General features: G+C 38.5%; 1 protein-coding gene across 1 annotated transcript; it reads left to right on the top strand.

The window, feature by feature from the left end:
* Window positions 1-6,256: 6,256 nt before the first annotated feature.
* LOC126632832 (serine/arginine-rich splicing factor SC35-like) lies at window positions 6,257-9,015 on the top strand. Its single transcript, XM_050303328.1, has 7 exons — window positions 6,257-6,429; window positions 6,536-6,694; window positions 6,783-6,849; window positions 6,968-7,045; window positions 8,041-8,232; window positions 8,324-8,597; window positions 8,709-9,015. The coding sequence occupies exons 1-7, from the start codon at window positions 6,354-6,356 to the stop codon at window positions 8,712-8,714; spliced, it is 852 nt and encodes a 283-aa protein (XP_050159285.1). The 5' UTR covers window positions 6,257-6,353; the 3' UTR covers window positions 8,715-9,015.
* Window positions 9,016-12,842: the final 3,827 nt, after the last annotated feature.

Raw genomic sequence — 12,842 nt, 5'->3', positions numbered from 1 at the left:
TTGGTGGAGGATGTTGTTATGCCAACTAACTTTATTCCATTAGATATTGTTGATTTTGATGTTATTTTGGGCACAGATTGGTTACATTACAATCGTGCCAAGATAGATTGCTACGGGAAGACAGTCACTTATCATCGTCCAGGAGTACCTATGGTTACATTTGTGGGCGAGTGTAGTGGAGTGAGGCACGGTGTCATCTTTGCTGTGAGGGCTAAAAGGTTGTTAAAGAAAGGTTGTTAGGGATATTTGGCTCATGTGGTATTAAATGACAATACTCCTAATAGTGTGGAGGATGTACGAGTAGTCAGACATTTTCTTGACTTATTCCTTGATGATTTACCTAGATTACCGCCAGACCGAGATGTGGAGTTCATTATTGATTTACTTCCAGGTACAAATTTTATATCTTTAACTTCTTATCGAATAGCTTCCGCTGAATTGAGAGAATTGAAAATCCAGTTACAGGAATTAGTTGATAAGGGTTTTATTCAGCCTAGTACTTCACTCTGGGGATCTCCAGTTTTATTTGTACGAAAGAAAGACGGGACTTTGAGGCTATGTATTGATCATCGGCAGTTGAATCGGGTGACGATTACAAACCGTTATCCGTTGCCGCGTATAGATGATTTATTTGATCAGCTACAAGGCGTTTGTGTGTTTTCTAAGATTGATTTAAGGTCTGGTTATTATCACCTAAAGATCAAAAGTGAGGATGTTCCTAAGACGGCTTTTAGGACTCGTTATGGTCATTATGAGTTTCGTGTGATGCCATTCGGGTTAACTAATGCGCCTGCAGCTTTTATGGGCTTAATGAATCGAGCCGTATTTAGACAGGTTTGTCATTGTCTTTATTGACAATATTCTGGTGTACTCTAAGTCTAAAGTTGAGCATGCTCGATATCTCACTTTGGTGTTGAAGAGATTGAGGGAGCATCAATTATATGCTAAGTTTAGCAAATGCCAATTTTGGCTAGATCAAGTGGCATTTTTGGGGCATGTTATATCGGCTCAAGGTATTCAGGTGGACCTTTAGAAGGTAGCGGCCGTTGAGAATTGGAAACAGCCACGAACCGTTACTGAGGTACGGAGTTTCCTTGGCCTAACATGTTATTATAGACGGTTTGTTAAAGATTTTTCAGTCATTGCATTACCACTGACGAGGTTAACTAAAAAGGATGTTAAATTTGAGTGGGACGATAATTATGAGTAGAGTTTCCAGCAGTTAAAATATTGTCTCACTTATGCACCTATTTTGGCTCTGCAAGATGACAGTGGTAACTTTGAGATTTACAGTGATGCTTCCTTGAATGGTCTAGGATGTGTGTTAATGCAGCATGGTAGGGTGATTGCTTATGCTTAGCGACAATTAAAACCACATGAAATGAATTATCCTACTAATGATCTTGAATTAGCAGCTATTGTTTTTGCCTTGAAGATTTTGAGACATTATCTCTATGGAGAAAAATGCATGATTTTTACGGATCATAAAAGTCTTCAGTATCTTTTCACCCAAAGGGACCTTAATCTTCGACAGAGAAGATGGATAGAGTTACTCAGCGATTATGATTGCACGATTGAGTATCACCCCGGTCGTGCAAATGTGGTGGCAGACGCACTTAGTAGAAAATCTCAAGGTAGAATTAATGCTCTATAAGCTTGTCGTATCCCTTTGCTTGCAGATTTGAGATCCACTGGAGTGAAGTTAGGGGTAGAAGATTGGGAGGAAGCTTTGCTTGCTAGTTTCCAGGTTAGACCAATTTTAATTGATCGTGTGCTCGAGGCTTAGATGAATGAGGAGGAAACTCATGAGTTAATTCAAGTAAGAAATCAGGGGAAAAAGAAAGATCTCAGAATTAGAGAATTGGATGGCATGCTTATACAGGAGAATAGAATGTACGTGCCAAATAATGCAGAATTCAAGAAAGAAATTCTTGATGAAGCACATATATCGGCATATGCGATGCATCCCAGGAGTACTAAAATGTATCATACCATTCGACCATTTTATTATTAACCTGGTATGAAAAGAGAAATTGCCGAATATGTGAGTAGGTGTGCCGTTTGTCAACAGGTTAAAGCTAAGAGGAAAAAACCATTTGGATTAATACAGCCACTTCCCGTTCCATAGTGGAAATGGGAAGATATTACTATGGATTTCGGGTACAAGCTTCCCCATACGCGAAAAGGTTATGATGGAATTTGGGTGATCGTGGATTGGCTTACTAAATCAGCACACTTTATTCCAGTAAGGGATAAATATTCTTTAAGCTGATTAGCTGAATGATTTATATAAGAGATTGTTAAATACCACGGGGTTCTGGTTAGTATTATTTCAGATGGGGATCCTAGGTTCACTTCTAAGTTCTGGGTGGCATTTCAGGAGGCTCTTGGTTCGAGGTTACTCTATAGTACGACATATCATCCCCAGACAGATAGACAATCTAAGATGACTATTCAAATGCTGGAGGATATGTTAAGATATTCAGTATTGCAGTTTGGCGATTCTTGGCATAAGCATTTAGATTTGATGGAATTCGCCTACAATAATAGCTACCATTCGAGCATTGGTATGGCACCTTTTGAAACACTCTATGGTAAGTCTTGTTGGACTCCTCTATGTTGGTCAGAGGTTGGTGAAAGAGTTTTGGTGGGGCCCGAGATTGTAGATGAGACTACACATAATATTCAGGTAATTAAATATAACCTGAAAGCGGCCTAGAATCGTCAGAAAAGTCTAGCGGATAAACATGCCATGGATAGTGTGTATAAAGTTGGTGATTGGGTATTTCTAAAGCTATCATTGTGGAAAGGAGTAGTACGATTCGGGAAGTAAGGTAAGTTAAGTCCTAGATACATCGGACTGTATCAAATCACCGAGCGAGTCGGTGAAGTCGCTTATAGGCTTGAGTTGCCTCCTGAATTATCTAAAGTGCTTTTTCATGTTTATGTGCTTCATCATTATGTCTCAGATCCATCACATGTGATACCTCATCAACCACTGGAAATTAATCCAGATTTGACTTATGCCGAGGAGCCGGTGACGATTTTGGATTGGAAGGATAAGGTTTTGAGGAATAAAACCGTGCGTTTAGTGAAAGTTTTGTGGAGAAATCATTCGGTGGAGAAAGCCATTTAGGAAACGGAAGATCGTATGAGAGATATGTATTCATGCTTGTTTTACGAATATTAGTGGTTTGTATAGTATTGTATGAAATTTCGGGTACGAAATTTTCTTAAATGGGGTAGGTGTGACAACTTGTCCCGAATTATAATGTATTTTATTCCTAAAAGCGTGAAAATGACGGTTTTACCCTTGAGCGTTGGGTTGTGAATGCGTTTATGGGCTAAGGTAAATGTACCAATTACATCATTTCCTAATTTTTGGGATTTTAGTGGGCCAATTGGAACTCAAGGGTTTAATTTTGTTGCCCAATCCGGACCATACCCACATACACACACGTTGACCTCTCTCTCTTTCTTGATCTTTCTTATCTATCTGTACAACCCGTACGGTCAATTCATCGACTAGCTTCTTCATTCACGGATCAAGCTCGAGGACATCACTATCATCTTCCTCATAACCTCACAAACTCGCCTATACTTTTAGTTTCTTGTTTAGTGGTCGAAAACCCAAGAAAATAAAAACTCTGATGGGGAGCAAACTTGTTCCTACGCGATCGCCAAGGTTTCACAAGGTTCTAAGGTTTAAGGAGGGTCCTAGGCAACTTTATAAGGATCCTAGGTAAATTTTGGAAGGTTTTGGACGTCGGGACACTCGAGTTCTTCGAGTTGAAGGTTTGGCCAGTTTTCACGAAATTTTTCGGAGAGATTCTCCTTGTTGAGAGCTTCATTTTGGTACAAATTTCATGAAATTTGGTGTTGAAATGAGTGAGATACTAAGGTTTGAAGTTTTTCTAGAAACCAGTAAGTGCAGTGGTGACCAGCGCCGGACTCCGGTGAACCAAGGAAGGAGAAGGGGAATATTCCATCAACTTTGACGGAATATGCTAACGGCTTCAGGTAAATTAAACGGTATATTCCATTATTTAATGGAATATTCCCTAACGCCGTTAGGGAATCCGTCAGTGTGCCAGGCACATGCCTGCGCGTAGGCAGCGCGTGGGAACTTAGAAATTTTTTCTAAAAATATGGGGATGTTCGTGGGGTTGAGTAGGCCACAATGGTATATTCATATACCCTAATTGAGCAACGTATGAGAAGTTATTACCTAATTTTGATCATGTGCTTAAAATAACGTTAAAGTAGTTGTTTCACATATAGGTGAGACGTTTCCTGAGGATGAGCGCAGTCAGGTGAGGCTCGGGGGTTACAACCCTACCACATACCAGTGAGTGAGCTTTTGGTTTTCAATATATATGTATATATGCTTGGTATTTTTCCCAGAAAATTTATTTAAATGGTTTTATATTTCGAATGCCATGCCAAATGTTTTATAGTTAGAATATGCATTTAGTAGTCGCATATATTATTGTTGGTGCTATGGACGACGCTCAGGTAAGTTCTATGTGAGTTTATAGATGGTGGTTGTGAGTTATATGATTATGATTTCATTGATGCATTTAGAGCTCATAAACCTGCACCCTTGTGTTAGTGCTCCCGCACATAGCCAGGGCACAGTCTTTCACGTGATGTTCACCTCCGGCACCGCACGCTCATCTTGGATCCAAGTTTGGTGCACAGTCCTATCATACATACCACTATAGGTGGTTCCGACTCGTAGGTGACTCGCGATTATTCGCACAGTCTTCACTTGATCGTAGCACTTGAGCATATTTATTTACACCTAGTCATGTCGTACAGACCACTTTAGGTGGTTCCAACTCGTGTGCAGACATATTTGATGAGCTATAGATTCAGCTGTACAGGCCACCTTAGGTGGATCCGGCTGACATATTACTTTTCATTGAATTACTTCACCTGATTTACTTACCTCATTATGTTGAGATATTTGGCATGGTATACACGTGGATTTGACTATTTCAAGTGTGGTTTCGATATACGTATGTATTCTATTTTCTGGGAAATTATACAGGTCTTATGGCGAGGGGTTACTATCTTTGATGATTGAAATGGTTTTGAAAATATTTGTTTTTGCCCAGTCACACTTTTTGTTTTGCGCCCCTCCAGGTTCTAGGTAGAAGCGTTCTTGTTGGTGGCTTGCGAGGAGTCTACAACGGTTCTTACAGACGGTATCTAATGTAGAACCATTCCTCTGGTATTGTATAATTAGTATTTGTCCTGCTGGATTGCACTTAGACTACCTATGCTCTGATTATGTGTGTTTACATTTAAATCTCGTTGCTCGCACCTATTTATTCGTCTAGTTTAAATTAGTTAGCTTGGTTTTTATTTACTCACATTTTTATATCCTTATCACTTCCACACTGTGCACATGGCTACGTCACCTTTACATGACGGCCAACACGCCTTAATTTAGGTCGGGGTGTGTCAAAATAACAATTACCCAACACCTAACTTGCTAATTAAATTAAATATTTCTTTATAATAGGGTTCAGTTCTATTTCGTTTCATTTCCAAATAATAGGAATCGAAACCAAACTGTTATTTTAGCTATTGGTGCGATTTCAAACTAAAACTATTTTCAAAACCGAAAAGCTGAATCGTTCGATGCAGTCCAGTATAATCTCAGTTCAGTTTCAATTTTCCATCCCAAATACCAACCCCTAGTTTATATTTATATTGCAGAAGAAAAAACTAACACTATGTTTGGATGAAAAAATTTAAAATTACTAAGGAATTTTAAAATGACGGAAATTGAAATGACAAGATTTTATTTTTTAGAATTTGTAAATTGTCTTGTTTGGTTAACCTAAAAAAACAATGAAATTGAATACTGAATTTGTTATTTTTAAATTCTCATCATAGAAATTGGGAAATGACACATATTTATATGGAATTTGAACTTGAGAATTGGAGGTCCAAAATTCCAAGTGTGTTTTCCACGCGGAAATTCTAAATTTCTATGTTTATGAATCCAAATAAGGAAATTGGTGCATGTCAATGTATAAATTTTAACTTTTACCAAAATTGTAAGTTTATTTTCCTCATCCAAACAACCATAATGTAAAACTTTGCACTTATATGGAATTTACACATTGACGGAAAAGCGGAGAAAAGCGGGAGAAGTCGGGTAAACATAGTAAACCAAAAAACCACATTGAATAAAGAAACAAAAAGAGGGGCATATTCGTCAACATAGCGCCCAATAACTTGACCTCCTCCCCCACCTCAAATCACAAACCCTAGTGCTCGCGAGCCCTCGGATACCGCCGCAGACTCACGCACCCCCGCCGCTCCAATCCCTCTCGGAGATGTCGCACTTCGGTCGATCCGGACCTCCGGACATCAGAGAGACCTACTCCCTCCTCGTCCTCAACATCACTTTCCGTAATTCCCCTTTTGCCCTCCTCCTCCATCATCCCCTTGCTCAAAATACTAACTCTCCCTCTCTCTGACACACACTCTCTCTCTCTCTCTCTCTCTGTGTTTACAGGAACCACCGCGGACGACCTTTTCCCGCTCTTCGACAAGTACGGAAAGGTCGTCGATGTCTTCATTCCCCGAGACCGGAGAACTGGCGATTCCCGCGGATTCGCTTTCGTTCGGTATAAGTATCAGGACGAGGCGCAGAAGGCTGTGGAGAAACTTGATGGTTCCTCTCTCTCTCTCTCACTCTGCCCGCTTATTAGCTTAATTAGAAGCTGGGATTTTGTAATTAATCAATTGAATTTTGATTTCAGGGAGAGTTGTCGATGGAAGAGAGATTATGGTTCAGTTTGCTAAATACGGCCCCAATGCGGAGCGAATGTAAGTTTTTCGTGTGATGTAATGGGTTTTGAGAATTGTGTTTGTTGCCAGTTTTTATGTTTTTATTGGAGTGTTGCTGTTTTAAAAATTTGGGTTTGGTTTGTTTTTGATTTTCTAGCCACAAGGGTAGGGTAAGTGAATCAACTTCTAAGCTCAAATCAAGGTCCCGAAGCCGTAGCCGTAGCCCTCGTCCTAGGTGAGATTTCTTCATTTGCTGGAATTGGGTAAAGCACAAATCGTTGTATTCTGATTAACTGTAATTGGGTAATACCGATATCTTGTGTTCTAATGTTGCGTTTCTAGTCCTGCATTACCACATATTGGTTTTGCAGTTTTCTTCTGAATAATATGTGCGTGTTGTATTTAGTTGGTATTTACAGTTCACTGTTTGCTTTTATACATCTAGGCATTTAATTTTAGCAGCTGATGGTTATCAGTTGCCATTGAAGTGGACTGCATATATGCAAGGGGTATGCTGTTGTAGCATGGGGTGATAGTTGTATCATAGGGTGATAGGTGTAGCAGTCTGGACTGGTCGATTTTTGTTTCTTAAACTCTATCTGTTATTGGCGTTTTTCACCATCCTACAACTTTTTGGGGTTTTGGTGAAATTTTCTAATCTTACACCTTCGTACATAATTTTTCTTTCTTTTCTTCATTTTTTACTGGGGGTTTGCACATCAGTTTCTGTTTTTATTTTTTCATGATTGGGGTCCTAGCCTAATGGCAGAGGACCAAGGGACTCTTTAACAAGGCTCAGGTGTTTTGAATTCGAAATACCTACTTCTTTTGATCCTCAACATTCTTTCTTTTTTCATGTTGACGAAGAGCTCTTAACTATTTCTTAGTGCTGCATGATGCTTTGGGTGGAGGGTGATGTCTCTGTTTCAGTTATTTGATTCTTGCAACAGTACAGCTGTTTTTTGAAGCTGGTGTATTTTCTTATTTTTCTATTTTTATATAAATCTTTTTATTGAGTTTATTAGTACAGTTATTATGACATAGGCCTCTATTCTCACTGAACAGATTTTACATGGATTTAGGGTGTTTTTTATTTTTATTTTTATTGGGAGCTAATACAGGCTTATGTGTTTGTTAGTAATTGTGTGCTTTTGGAAAGCTGTACCACTGACATGAGTCTATAAAATTTGTGGAAATTATGTTGCAGCAACTGACCCAAAAAATTTTCAGGTATCGAGATGAATATAAGGAAAAGGATTACGGAAGTCGCAGTCGAAGTAGGGATAAATATAGTCGTGACAGGCACCATAGGAGTGAAAGAGAGCATCGCTACAGAAGTAGGAGCCGCAGTGCAAGTCCTGATAATCGTAAGAGGGGCAGATATGATGATGAGCGGCAGAGTCGAAGCCGGTCTTATGGAAGGTATAAAATATTGTTTCTGATAATGTCTTTTATCATGAATTATTGTGCCTTACTAAAGTGTTATTTGATGCTAACCTCTTGTACTTCAAAGTGCCTCTCCTGTTCGGAATAGCCCCAAGTCTCGCAGGAGCCCCTCTCCTCGTAGGAGCTCATCTCCTCGCAGGAGCCCTTCTCCTCGCATGAGCGCATCTCCTCTGAGGAGCGCATCTCCTCAGAGGAGCCCATCTCCTCGTACGACACCTTCTAGGGGTGAGAATGTTGATGGACGCAACCGCAAGGAACGCTCTCCTACCCCCAAAGATATTTCACCACATGGACGACGTAATGATTCTCCAAGTCTTTCCCCTCGTAAATCTGATGCTGATGTAAGCCATACACTTTGGGTAGATATTTAATTGTTCCTATTGTTGGATTGCAACATATTATTGCATGAATAAGTATGTATGAGTCGTTTAAGTTGTTATATTGTTCTGCAGGAATGATGGACTCTCATCTTTTGGCCTGAGATGATAACTTTTGGCTCGACTCCTTGTGTCTGAATTCTTAGTAGGAGGATGACTTTCATATTATGGATCAACGAATTGAATGTTACTTTTGACTTCCTGCAGTTTTGTTGAAGGTTAAACATTTCTTTGTTGGACTCAGTGAGTTTTTTAACTCATCTAAGTTTGATGGTAGCCTTTTGTATTCTATTACTGGGCTGGTACAATATGAAGTGTTTGCTGTAGTTTTTATAATGGCTTAGCAGTCCATGCGAATGGGAGTCTTCGGATTATCGTTTTACATTGCAGTTTTTTAGGTTCTAGAATTAGCGTCTTTATTTTTTCAAAATATTTAATCTTTTTAGTTTCTTTCTATTCGTATTTGTTTTGAGCTTTTTTATTGCTGTCATTTTTTCTGCTCCGTTATTTTTACTTATGTTCGTTTTTTCTTTCCATGAGCTGAAACTTGCTTTGTTCATATACTTACGGTGGTCCATATACTGGCCTTATTTATTAGTGATGTTCGGGAAGAGTGAACATTGCTGATTGGTGAGATGCTGTAGCTGTACTAGCTGTTGGTGCTATTTCTACTACAGAAATGGTAGATGTCAATGAGTCGTGTCCCTGCTGATTGCAGTCTGGTCTTATCCTATTATCCTACTTGCAATGGTCGATAGATTGGGCTTATGTAGTGGTATCAGGACGAGTGAACTTGCTGATTGATGAGATGCTGTAGTAGCTGTTGGTGCTATTTTAACTACACAAATGGTAGATGTCAATGTCATGTTCTTGCTGATTGCGGTCTGCTCTTAGCCTGTTTTGCTTTCATGAAAACTCTGGTTGGTAAGAGTAAAACTCATGTTTCCAGTCTTATATCCATCGGTTTTTTGTTTTTTGTTTTTCCCTTGATCACACTGATTTTGCTTCACTGATTGTAAAGTTTTGGTCCTGTAAAGGAATCGGGGATGCTGTGGTTGCCTAAAGTTGGTCGGAATTCACTTGCCATTGCATGTAGCCGATGCAGTATTTTTCTAATAGGAGCTGATGCATTCATTATTTTTAGGAGCTGATGCAGTTTATAGGAACACATAGATTTTTGTTTTGCTTTTGTTTTCTTTTCTGGGAGTAGAAAAAATAGCGGGGTGGTGGGCGCGTTACGATCGATCATTAGCTAGTTGCTGGCAGCCACCGCAGTGCTATGAATATACTCGATGCAATAATTGGTATATTTAGGTAATTACTGACGCAAAGTACTTGTTCAGCTATGTGAAAGATTGTTCATGTTCAACAAAGTTATAAGCTTGTATGATGATATTGTTCATGTAACTCTACTTTGGGCAATTTTTCTTTAAATTCTTTGAATTTCTTTCGGATCTTGGTACGAGTCGCGATACCATTGTTAAAACTCCTAGATGCTATAATCGCAATGTAACATGTTCATTCTACGTTGATGGAGACCTTTGCGTATTGGGTTCTGTATTACGGTACTGCTACGTTATTCAAAGTCTCACAGGGGAAGGATCTGGCTGCACCTCACTGGCATCTTAGGCCAAAAGTACTGTTACTTTAACTTAAAAACACTAGGCATTTCGATGTTGGCACTGGATGTCACTCTGGCGTGATCAGGGGTGTAAGTCTTGCGTCTTGCGGGATTTTTGTTACACTGATGAATGACCTTGTATACGCGTGAACGTGTCTTCTGACTCCTCACAGTTAATAGAGTTAGGGCTTGTTTAGGGTTGTGTATCGAAAACCTAGTTTATTAAAAAAATTCGAACATTAAATATGTATCGGAAAATAAAGAAATACTTATTTAAAAAACTGTTGGTGCCGGTAGAAAAAAAATAGCAAAGCGATTTTTGATCGTATGCCACAATTTGAGGATTTACCCACTAAAAACTGTTTGCTGAGTCGTCACAAGACAAACTGTCGATCCTACACCACTGCAAAAGTCTGCTGCCGCCCTGAAATAATTGGCTTGGAAAAAAGAAGCCTAACTCGAAAATTGGTTTTGTGCACTTGTTGATCATGCTTCCTGCTTTTGGGGCATTTATAATTGCTTTCTATGCAATCTATATCACTTTGAGGAGAAAAAGGAACAAAACGAATTAAGCGACATTCAACCAAAGAATTCGAATTGCTCGCAATATCAATATTTGATGGAAAAATATTGTACAAAGAAATCATAAAAGCAACTGAGAATTTTGATGCTAAATATTGTGGAGCAAAAAATAATAAAAAAAAAATATGGAGGCAACACATGGATTTTTGGGTGAAAAAGACAAGATTACCCTCGAGACATACCGGGATTTCTACACGTGCAATCATCCCTCAATCAAGTCAAAAATGCCCAAAATAGATATTTATTCAAAACCTATTTCATCCATCCTCATCAAATCTTCTCCACAAGATAACCCCCAAATCATTCATTTCTAATTATATTAATTAGCTAATTAATTGATTTATTACTCAATTAATTTATTAATTAGCTAGCAAATCATGAATCTCACCCAAAAAACTATCCAAGTGGCCAGTCCATCTCCTCCCAAAGGGGCCGACCACACCCCTATATAAACACCCTCATTTTGTTCAAAACCTAAGTTCTACACTTTTGCTAAATTCTCTAAATTCTCCAAACACTTTTCCCTCAAATTTCTAACTTTGGCATCGGAGGTTCTTCGGCCAAAGCCCCCCCCATTCATCGTGAGCAATTGAGGCTCTTGGCCTTGACCTAAGGTGTTATTTGTTTTGTAGGTGCAATTTTGTCCAAGAACAAGGAGGAATAAATTTGCATCCACCAATATTGCATTGGGAGAGGGTCAGTTGGAAGTGTTTACAAAGCAATGCCGCCCTGAGATTCCATGTGATGGTGGTGAGTGAAGCAAAGAGTTCTTAAACGAGGTAAGGGCAAGGACGGAGTTAGAATTTATTTTTTAGTGGGGGCAACCCGAAAAACAACTAAGAAAACCTTATTATAGTATGTCTTACACCCAATACGATAGCATGTATGACTTCAAATGATGAGGTATCACCATTCCAAAGTTACAAAAAATTCAATGTTGTAGTGGAAGGTGGCAAAGTGATGAGAAAAAAATATTAATACATGATAGGTGGGAGATGGGTTTTTTGGTTTGAATGACAAAACAAGAACATTTTTGCTCATATAATATTTGATATGGAGTATATGTAGTATGAAGGTATGTTGGATATTAGATACATAAATTTTCTTTAAGGAGAACGTGTATGTATTATATAACTGTAGTTTGCAACTTAACAAACGAATTACTTGACTGAGGATATCTGCCTCAGTGAGCCTTTATTGGCTCCGTCCATGGGTAAGGGCATAAACTGTGACACAACATCGGAATATTGTTAAGCTTCATGGTTTCTGTCAGCATTCGAGGCACTCATTTTTTATTTACGAGTACCTTGAAAGGGGTAGCTTGTTTACAATCTTAGCCAATGATGAGGAAGTTAAGAAGTGTTTGTTAGAACTAATTAGGGTTAGCTCATAACAAGGAATACGAACAGTTATTCAAATGAGTTAAAATATTATTCCTGCAGGTTGTAGACAATATGCATCTACATGTAATCATGTCGAAGAAACACAAAGGAATAAGAGCGCTGCCTGAAGATGTCATGGATCAGAACGAAGAAGAGAGTCTGATGTAGGACAAAATTTTGATTATTTCAATAAAATTGAAAGAAGAAAGCGGCAAGCAATAAAGAAAAGTAATTGGAGAATTAGTAATTAATATGTTAATACATTATTTGCTACAGCCATATCTCGAAAGTGGATATTTTGGACTTTTCAGATTGTTTGGATGAACTAACTTTCATTTCTAATGTAGAAGAGATGTTCAATCTCCCACAAAAGTGGCTTGAGCCATCTTTTGCAGTAATCCATCAAAACAACAGTCTACTAATAAATGGAGTTCTTTATTGTTTGTCTTTTGCGGTTTCAAGAACTTTATTATTTATCTTTTAGTTTTTGTCTTAATTACTTAAGTCTTTGAGATGCCCAGGGGGTTGTAATCTGTTTATTTAAGCCATTTGACTTCTCATTTGTAAGCATATTTTATCTTTCAATCAATTAATCAAATTATCTTTTGGGATTTCTATCAAACT

The sequence above is a fragment of the Malus sylvestris genome, chromosome 8 (assembly GCF_916048215.2).
Source record: "Malus sylvestris chromosome 8, drMalSylv7.2, whole genome shotgun sequence".
NCBI lineage: Eukaryota > Viridiplantae > Streptophyta > Magnoliopsida > Rosales > Rosaceae > Malus > Malus sylvestris.
The sequence above is the reverse complement of the archived record's forward strand: the minus strand, read 5'-3'. Positions and strand labels throughout refer to the sequence as shown.

Excerpts from the sequence above, each read along its gene's own strand:
- LOC126632832 (XM_050303328.1), top strand. The coding sequence starts at position 6,354 with ATGTCGCACTTCGGTCGATCCGGACCTCCGGACATCAGAGAGACCTAC. Across the intron at positions 6,695-6,782 it reads GGCTGTGGAGAAACTTGATG|GGAGAGTTGTCGATGGAAGA; the intron begins GTTCCTCTCTCT and ends TTTTGATTTCAG. Across the intron at positions 8,233-8,323 it reads CGAAGCCGGTCTTATGGAAG|TGCCTCTCCTGTTCGGAATA; the intron begins GTATAAAATATT and ends TGTACTTCAAAG.